The sequence below is a fragment of the Chiloscyllium plagiosum genome, chromosome 36 (assembly GCF_004010195.1).
Source record: "Chiloscyllium plagiosum isolate BGI_BamShark_2017 chromosome 36, ASM401019v2, whole genome shotgun sequence".
In the NCBI taxonomy this organism is placed as follows: domain Eukaryota; kingdom Metazoa; phylum Chordata; class Chondrichthyes; order Orectolobiformes; family Hemiscylliidae; genus Chiloscyllium; species Chiloscyllium plagiosum.
In genome coordinates this window covers 35,956,991-35,967,230 of record NC_057745.1, presented here as the reverse complement: position 1 = coordinate 35,967,230, position 10,240 = coordinate 35,956,991, and the positions used below count along the sequence as shown (strand labels likewise).

General features: G+C 43.2%; 1 protein-coding gene across 2 annotated transcripts in view; it reads left to right on the top strand.

The window, feature by feature from the left end:
• The window catches only part of selenos (selenoprotein S), a 40,485-nt gene that overhangs the window by 14,037 nt on the left and 16,208 nt on the right, over positions 1 to 10,240 (top strand). For both annotated transcript variants that reach the window (XM_043677671.1, XM_043677673.1), the window contains exon 3: positions 8,674 to 8,780. In XM_043677671.1, coding sequence (XP_043533606.1) covers positions 8,674 to 8,780 — 107 coding nt within the window. The remainder of the gene's footprint in view (positions 1 to 8,673; positions 8,781 to 10,240) is intronic.

The window sequence follows — 10,240 nt, the reverse complement described above, 5'->3', positions numbered from 1 at the left end:
CAGACTGGGATCACGGATAGTTAGGTCAGGATCACGGTGAAGCAGACTGGGATCACATTTAATTAGGTCAGGATCACAGTGAACCAGACTGGGATCACGGATAGTTAGTCTCCTCCGACCTATCACCCTCACCTTGACCTCTTTCCACCTATCACATTTCCAACGCCCCTCCTCCAAGTCCCTCCTCCCTACCTTTTATCTTCTCCTGCTGAACACTCTCTGCTCATTCCTGAAGAAGGGCCTGTGCCCGAAATGTCGAATCTCCTGTTCCCTGGATGCTGCCTGACCTGCTGTGCTGTTCCAGCAATAAAGTTTCAACTTTGATCTCCAGCATCTGCAGACCTCACTTTCTCCTCAATCTTGATGATGCATAGGATGGAGAAGGAAGCTGCTGAGGATGGATATAATTGAATTATGGAGCTTACTCAAGGAACAGTTACTGCATGCCCTTGATAAGTATGTACCTGTCAGGCAGGGAGGAAGTAGTCGAGCAAGTGAGCTGTGGTTTACTAAAGAAGTTGAATCGCTTGTCAAGAGGAAGAAGAAGGCTTGTGTTAGGATGATTCGGCGATGCCAGTGTTGGACTGGGGTGTACAAAGTTAAAAATCACACAACACCAGGTTATAGTCCAACAGGTTTAATTGGAAGCACAATAGCTTTTGGAGCGACACTCCTTCATCAGGTGATAGGGAGCATCGCTCCAAAAGCTAGTGTGCTTCCAATTAAACCTGTTGGACTATAACCTGGTGTTGTGTGATTTTTAACTGTTAGGATGACGTGTGAAGGCTCAGGGCGCTTGAGAGTTCCAAGTTAGCCAGGAAAGACCTCAAGAGAGATCTAAGAAAAGCCAGGAGGGGTCATGAGAAGTTGTTCGCAGATAGGTTCAAGGAAAACCCTAAAGCTTTTGATAGATATATCAGGAATAAAAGAATGACCAGAGAAAGATTTGGGAAAATCAAGGATAGTAGTGGAAAGTTGTGCGTGGAGTCTGAGGAGGTAGGGGAAGCGCTAAATGAGTGTCAGTATTCACACTGGATAAAGACAATGTTGTCAGGAGAATACTGAGATACAGACTGGTTAAGATTGAGGTAAACAAGGACGAGGTGTTAGCAATTCTGGAGAGTGTGAAAACAGCAAGTCTCCTGGGCCGGATGGGATTTATCTAAGGATTCTCTGGGGAGCCAGGGAGGAGATTGCAGAACCTTTGGCTTTGATCTTTATGTCGTCATTGTCTACAGGATTAGTGCCAGATGACTGAAGGATAGCAAATGCTGTTCCCTTGTTCATGAAGGTGAGTAGTGACAACCCTGGAAATTATAGACCAGTGAGCCTTAATTGGGTTATGGGTAAAGTGTTGGAAAAGATTATAAGAAAGAGAATGTATAATCATCTTGAGGGGAATACATTGATTAGGGAGAGTCAACATGGCTGAAAGGTAGGCTGTGCTTCACAAACCTTATTGAGTTTTTTGAGGTGGTGACCAAACAGGTGGATGAGGGTGAAATGGTTGATCTGGTGTATGCGGATTTCAGTAGGCATTTGATAAGGTTCTCCACTGTAGGCTAATGCAGGAAATACGGAGGCATGGGATTGCAGGTGATTTAACTGTTTGGATCAGAAATTGGCTAGCTGTAAGAAGACAGAGGATGGTGTTTGATGGGAAATGTTCATCCTGGAGTTCAGTCACTAGTGGTGTGCTGCAAGGATCGTTTTGGGGTCACTGCTGTTTGTCATTTTTATAAATGACCTGGATGAGGGTGTAGAAGGATGGGTTAGTAAATTTGTGGATGACACTAAGGTCAGTGGAGTTGTGGATAGTGCTGAAGGATATTGAGGTTACAGAGATAAGCTGCAGAGCTGGATGGAGAGGTGGAAAATGGAGTTTAATGTGGAAAAGTGTGAGATTATTCACTTTGGAAGGAGCAACAGAAATAAAGAGTACTGGGCTAATAGTAAGAATCTTGGTAGTGTGGATGAGCGGATAGATCTCCGTGTCCATGTACATAGATCCTTGACAGTTGCCACCCAGGTTGATAGGGTTGTTAAGAAGGCATATGGTGTAGCTTTTATTGGTAGAGGAATTGAGTTCGGAGCCACCAGTTCATGTTGCAGCTGAACAAAACTGTGGTGTGGCCGCACTTGAAGTTTGCGTACAGTTCTGGTCACCGTGTTATAGGAAGGATGTGCAAGTTTTTGAAAAGGTTCAGAGGAAATTTACGAGGATGTTGTCTAGTATAGAGAGGAGGTCTTATGAGGAAAAGCTGTGGGACTTGAGGCTGTTTTCATTAGAAAGAAGGAGGTTGAGAGGAGACTTAATTGAGACATATAAGATAATCAGAGGGTAGATAGGGTGGACAGTGAGAGCCTTTTTCTGAGGATGATGATGGCTAGCATGAGGGTACATAGATATAACCTGAGGGGTGATTGATGTAGGACAGATGTCAGCGTTTGTTTGTTTCTTTACTTGGAGTAGTAGGGGTGTGGAATGCACTGCCTGCAACAGTAGTAGACTCGCCAACTTTAGGGGCACTTAAATGGTCATTGGATAAACATATGGATGAAATGGGATAGTGTAGGATAGATGCGCTTCAAATTGGTTCCACTGGTTGGCTCAACATTGAGGGCTGAAGGGATTGTACTGCACTGTTATGTTCGATGTAAAGGCCTTACTGAAATCCATATAGACTAGTTCTACCACCCTGGCCTCATCATCCTTCCTGGTCGCTTTTTGTTTTAGAATCCCTACAGTGTCAAAACAGGCCCTTCGGCCCAACAAGCCCACACCGACCCTCCGAAGAACAATCCATCCAGGCCCATTCTCCTACCCTTTATTTACCCCGACTAATGCACTTAACCATCAAAAAAACTGTTTAACAAATTTTTGAGGCATGATCTCCCATGCACAAAACCATGCTGACTATTCCTAATCGAATCTTGTCTTTCAAATGCTTGTATATCTTATCCCGCAGAATCTTCTCAAATAACTTACCTACCAGCGATGTTAGACTTGTCTATTGTTTCCAGATTTTTCTTTGCAGCTCTTGTTGAATGAGGGCACAACATTCGCTACCCTCCAGTCTTCCGGGACCTCAGCCATGGCTAACAATGATGCAAAAATATAAGCCAGGGCCAACGCAATTTCTTCTCAAACCTTTTGCAATATGTGGTCGGGACCAGGAGATTGTGGTACATGTGTGGAATGAGCTGCCAGAGGAAGTGATGGAGGCTGGTACGATTGCTGCATTTAAAAGGCATCTGGATGGGTATATGAACAGGAAGGGTTTAGAGGGATGTGGGCCGGGTGCTGGCAGGTGGGACCATATTGGGTTAGGATTTCTGGTCGGCATGGACGACTTGGACCGAAGGGTCTGTTTCCATGCTGTACATCTCTATGACTCTATGAATGGAGGAAACTCTCACAGACATGAGGGGAATGCACAAACTCCACACAGACAATCGTCCGAGGGTGGAATCGAACCTGCTTCCTTGGTGCTGTAGGCAGCAGTGCTAAGCACTTGAGCCACAATGTCGCCTCTGTGTGCAGTGACTGTAATGCCTTTGAATGTCAAGAGGGGATGGTTAGATTGTCTCTTATTGGAAATGATCATTGCCTGGTGTTTGTGTGGCACAAATGTTACTTGCCACATTTTAGCTCAAGCCTGGATATTGGCCAGGTCTTGTTGCATTTGAACACGGACTGCTTCGGTATCTGAGGAGATATGAATGATGGCGAACATTATGCAATTGTCAGTGAACATACCCACATCTGATCTTGTGATGGAGGGCAGTGATGAAGCATCTGAAGATTGTTGGTTCTAGATTATTGAGGAGCTCCTGAAGAGATGTTCTGGAGTGGAGATGGTTGATTCCAACAAGCACAACCATCTTTCTTTGTGTCTGGTATGACTCCAACCAGCAGAGAGTTTGCGAGGGCTTCTTAATATCACACTCTGTCAAATGTAACCTGGATGTCAAGGACAATTACTCCCACGTTACCTCAGGAAATCAGTGTTTCTGTTCACGGTTGATCAAAGGCTGTAATGAAGGTAGGAGCTGAGTGGCCTTGGCAGATCCCAAACCAGGCATCACTGAGCAGATTGTCGTTAAGCATATGCTGTTTCATATTACTGTTGATGACAGCTTCCATCACTTCACTGTTGATCAAGAGTAGATTGATGAGATGGTAATTGGCTAGGTTGAATGTGTCACGATGTGTATAAAACGTACCTCGGTAAGTTTTTACATTGTTGGGTAGATGCCATTGTTGTAGCTGTACTGGACAGCTTGGCTGAGGTATCAACAAGTTCTGGAGCACAAGTCTTCAGTACTATTGCTGGAAGGTTATCAGGACCCACAGCATTTGCAGTATGCAGTACCTCCAACTGTTTCTTGAGATCACATGGAGTGACTTGAATTGACTGAAGATTGCATCTGTGATGCTGGAGCTACTGGAGGAGGCCAAGATAGGTCATTAAGTTTGTACTTCTGGCTCAGAATTGCTGCAAAAGCTTCACCTTTACTTAATGCACTGATGTATTGGACTGTTCCAAAATTGAAGGTGATGTTTGTAAAGCATCCTCCTCTTGTGAGTTGCTAAATTGTCCACCACTACTCATGACTGAATATGACAGGACTGCAGAGCTTAGATCTGATCTGCTGGTTGTGGGATTGCTTTGCTTTATCACTTGCTGCTTATGTTGTTTGATAACTTCACCAGGTTGACCCCTTGTTTTTAAGTATACCTGGTGCTGCTCCTAACATGCCCTGCTGCTCTCTCAGTTGAACAAGGCTTGATGGAAATGATTGAGTATAAGAAATGCCAGGCCGTAAGTTTGCAGATTGTATTGGAATATGAGTCTGTGCCCACTGCACCATGAGTTGCTGAGTTGTTTGAACAGTTTGAAGTCTGTCCCATTTAGAACAGTGATAGTGCCACACAACACAATGGAGGGTATTCTCAATATGAAGGTGGGACTTTGTCTCTACAAAGGTTGTGCAAAGGTCACTCTTACTCATGGACAGATAGATCTACTGGAAGCAGATTGGTGAATGTGAGATCGACTATGTTTCTCTCTTGTGGTTCCTTCAGCACCTACAGCAGACCCAGTCTAGCAACTTTTAGGACCTGACCAGATCAATTAGTACTGCTGCTGCTGAGCTACTCTTGGTGTTGGATACTGAAATCCCCAACCCAGAGTATATACCGAGCCCTTGCCACCCTCCATGCTTCCTCCAAATGTTCAACATGGAGTACTGATTCATCAGCTGAGGGAGAACGGTATGTGATATTCAGCAAGAGGTTTCCTTGTTTAACTGATACCATGAGACTTGTTGGAATCCGGAATCAATGTTGAGAACTCCCAGGGCAATTCCCTCCTGATTTTACTACTGTGCTGCCACAAGTGCTGCAGGACAGGACATATCCAAAGATGGTGATGGTGTTGCCTGTAAGATATGATTCTATGATTATGACTGTGCTGTTGCCTTCCAATTATTGTGCATGCACACAAGGTGTTAGTTGGAAGGATTGCAGCGTTAACAGGGCTGTTTCTGCTCTTATCTTTTCTGGTGCCTCAGTCAATGATATGTGGTCTATCTGGTATGATTTCTTTGATGAGACCTTTTAGCAGTTGTTACAACTGAATAATTTGTTAGGCTATTTCAGAGGGTTGTTGAGTGCATGAATCACAAAAGGTAGGTATGGCAAGTAAGGAGTGAAGCTAACAATGTTCTAATTATTTGAGAGGAACTGGAAACAGGTTATGCTTCAATTATATAGGACATTGGTGAAATCACATGGTACCAGTCTCTTTATTTCAGGAAGGATGTAAATTAGTTGAAAGTATGCAATTTTGGAGAAGATTTGTAGCTCAGGTTGTGGATCACATTGTGAGTTTGTTCACTGACCTGGTAGATATGTTCTCAGATGTTTTGACACCATGCTAGGTAGCATCATCAGTGAGCCTCCATGAAGCATTGGTGTTCTATCCCGCTTGCTACGATTGTGTCTTGGTCTGTTGTGGTGAGTGATATCAGTTCTGGTTCTTATTTTTGAGACATTGGTAAGTGGGGTCCAAATCGATATGTTTGTTAATGAAGATCAGCCTATGGGATCACCAATATCAGGACTCTTAGCAGAAGCAGTTATGCAGAGGTTAGAACGAACAGCCCTTCCCATGATCCAGCCCAAGCTTTGGGTCTGCTATGTGGATGACACCTTTGTCACCGTGAAACGCAACAAATTAGAAGAAACCCACAAACACAAACATCATCCTTACTGGTATAAAGTTCACCAAAGAGGAAGAGAACAATAACAGACTCCCCTTCCTAGATGTCACAGTAGAATGAAAAGCCAATGGAAAGCTGCAGACTAGCGCATACAGGAAAGCCACACACACTGACCAGATACTCAACTACAGGAACAATCATCCCAACACCCACAAATTGAGCTGTGTCAGGACATTATTTAAACGAACCACAACCCACTGCAGCACCCAGGAACTACGAGAAGCCAAGGGCAAGCACCTATGCAATGTATTCAGGAACAACAGTTACCTGATAAGTGCAGTCTGCTGATTCCTACACAACAGATCTAAACAAGAAGACACAACACGCCCAGAGACTCTAGCCATTCTGCCATACCTTAAAGACATCTCGGAGATGACGACCAGACTACTCAAACCCCAAGACATCATGGTAGCCCACAAACCTACCACCACACTGACACAGCTCCTGACAAATTTAAAGAACCCTGTACCAACAACCAGCAGAAGGAATGTCCTATACAAAATACCCTGCACGTACTGCAACAAACGTCACTTTAAACAAACAGGCAGGAAACTAACCACCAGGATACATGAGCAACTATCACAGATGAAGAGAGACACCAGGTCAACTGCAATAATACATCCATCTTGGGACAGGCTAAACAAAGACACTCATGAGAATTCATAGAGGTCTGGCATTGAAACCGGAACTCTATTAACAAACATATCGGTTTGGACCCATTTACCAACCTCTCAGAAAAAGAACCGGAAGTGATATCACCCACCACATCAGATCAAGACACATACGTACCAAGCGGGAGAAAACACCAGCGCTTCATCGGAGGTTCACTGATGATGCTACCTAGCATGGTGTTGAAAAGTCTGAGAACACATTTACCACCTCAGTGAGCAAACTTACAACCTGAGTTGAAGGTAGTTCAAAGAAGGTTTTACAAGGCTAATATTGCAATTGGTGGGGTTATCTTATGAAGAAAAGTTAGCTGCACTTGTGTTCACTGGAGTTTAGAAAAGTAAGAGACAACTTAATGCAACGTGCAGTATCCTGAGTGGTCTTGACAGGGCGGTTGTGGAAAGGATGCTTCCTCTTATGGGAGAATGTATAAGTAGGGATCACTATTTAAAAATCAGAGGTCACCTGTTTAAAAGATGAGAAGTTTTTCTTTAAGGGTAAGTGACTTTGGAACTTGTTCCTCAACAGGTAATGGAAGCAGTCATGGCATATTTTTTTAAAGACGGGTAGGACCATTTTTGATTCACGAGGGTAAAAGATTTGTGGCTAGCTGGAAATGTGAAGTAATCTGATTGCTCCACCATTTAATAAGATCATGGCCAGCTTCTAGATGCCAATGATCTATTTTCATATAGTTCATACAGTAATGCTGAGTTTTGGAGGGGTGAAACGGAACATTGATATGTGGGCAGAGCAGTCAAAAGATAAAATTACATGTGAAAACTGCTGATGTTCAAAGTACTTAATGACACGTGTACTGAATACCTGCTTTGCATTGGTCACCACTGCATACAGTTCTGGTTGCGACATTACCAAAAGGATGTGGATGCTTTGGAGAGGGTGCAGAGGAAGTTCACCAGGATGTTGCCTGGTATGGAGGGTGCTAGCTATGAAGAGAGGTTGAGTAGATTAGGATTATTTTCATTAGAAAGACAGAGGTTGGGGGACACCTGATTGAGGTTGACAAAATCATGACAGGGTGGATAGCAAGAAGCTTTTTCCCAGAGTGTGGAACTGAATTACTAGGAGTCACGAGTTCAGAGTGAGAGGGGAAAGGTTTAGGGGAAATATGCATGGTAAGTTCTTTACGCAGAGGGTGGTGGGTGCCTGGAACACATTGCTGTAATTTTCTTTGTTCATTTGTTCTTTATATCACAGTCGAGCATGAGGATAACATATCAGGTATCTCAGTAAAATAAATCAAGGGAAGAGCAAACTTGATTCAGTGTCAGTAAATAACTGTGACAAAGAAATGGAGACAAAAGCTAGATATCCAGGACCCAATGAATTAATTCCATTTTTTATTTTGAGTTTTCCTTTAGCCCTTAATTCTATTGTGTTGGCACAGTGACCAGTTATGAAATAGACTTCCACATTTAGCACAGTGTTCACTAACTAATCTAATCTGGAGTGAAGGCAAGAGGTTTTCAGTCTGTCTTGGATAGTTAAATTGAGTCATCGTCATTCTCAATTATTCTTGATTTCTATTTAAAGTTGCCAGAAATTACCTATTCCTAATAGTGGTTGACGGTTACAAAAGCAGTCATGAAATTTCCATTGCCAAAAAAATCTTGAAGAATTTTAAAAAATAAATTATTTCATTGAACAAAGAAAAGTGCGCTGCTTATGGAATGGTTTTATTCTGTTTGAAATTAGAACCATCATTAATTATGAGGCGCCAGGAAGCAATGGATGCTGCTCGCAATCGGATGCAACAGGAGCTGGATGCCCAGGCAGCAAAATACCGAGAAAAGCAGAAAGAAGTAAGACTGCAGCAAATTAGCTGATCACAATGTTACCACCTGATTTGGAGATGCCGGTGTTGGACTGGGGTGTACAAAGTTAAATATCACAAGACCAGGTTATAGTCCAACAGGTGTAATTGGGAGCACTGCTCCTTCATCAGGTGGTTGTGGAGTACACAATTGTAAGACACAGAATTTATAGCAAAAGTTTACAGTGTGATGTAACTGAAATTATACATTGAAAAATACCTTAATTGTTAAGTCTCCCATCTGTTAGAACGACCATGATAGTTTCACTACTTTCATATGTAAATCACAAAACTATTTTTAAAAGTTATATTCTCAGTTTAAGATTAGATTCCCTACAGTGTGGAAACAGGCCCTTCGGCCCAACCAGTCCACATTGACCTTCCGAAGAGTAACCGATCCAGACCCATTTCACTCCAACCAATGCACCTAACACTATGGGCAATTTAGCATGGCCAATTCGCCTGACCTGCACATCTTTGGACTGTGGTAGGAAACCGGAGCACCCAGAGGAAACCCACACAGACACTGGGAGAATGTGCAAACTCCACACACAGTCACCTGAGGCCGGAATCGAACCTGGGACCCTCGTGCTGTGAGGCAGCAGTGCTAACCACTGAGCCACCCTACTTTAACAATTGGTGTCAGCCTAGATAATGAGTTGAAGGTATTAGCCCCCTGTGTGCTGTTGTCTGTGCCATAATGTTTAGAACATAGAACACAGAACAATACAGCGTAGAATAGGCCCTTTGGCCCTCAATGCTGCGCCGACCTGTGAACTATTCTCAGCTCATCCCCCTACACTATCCCAAAATCATCCATGTGCTTATCTAAGGATTGTTTAAATCTCCCTAATGTGGCTGAGTTGACTACATTAGCAGGTAGGGCATTCCACGCCCTTACCACTCTCTGCGTAAAGAACCTGCCTCTGACATCTATCTTAAATCTATCACCCCTCAATTTGTAGTTATGCCCCCTCGTACACGCTGAAGTCATCATCCTAGGAAAAAGACTTTCACTGTCTACCCTATCTAATCCTCTGATCATCTTGTATGTCTGTATCAAATCCCCTCTTCACCGCCGCCTTGCCAGTGAGAACAGGTTCAAGTCTCTCAGCCTTTCCTCATCAGATCTTCTGTTTAGACCGATTCTAATCTAAAAAATGAGTTAAGAGTCTTACATGGATTCATGCAGTTTTTGAGCAAAGTACAATGTAACTCTGCAAGTACAAGTTCACCCCACAAACGTGTGGGGTGGGGGGTTGTAGGTGTGTGTGTGTAAAGGAGTCTAAGTCTGTGAGAGGGTGCATATGAGAGTGTAGGAGTGTGTGTGTCTGTGTGGTTTCTAACAGATGAGAGACTTAACAAACAATCAAAGTTTTTTCAGTGTATAATTTCAGTTACATCACACTGTAAACTTTTGCTATAAATTCTGTCTTACAGTGTTTGTTC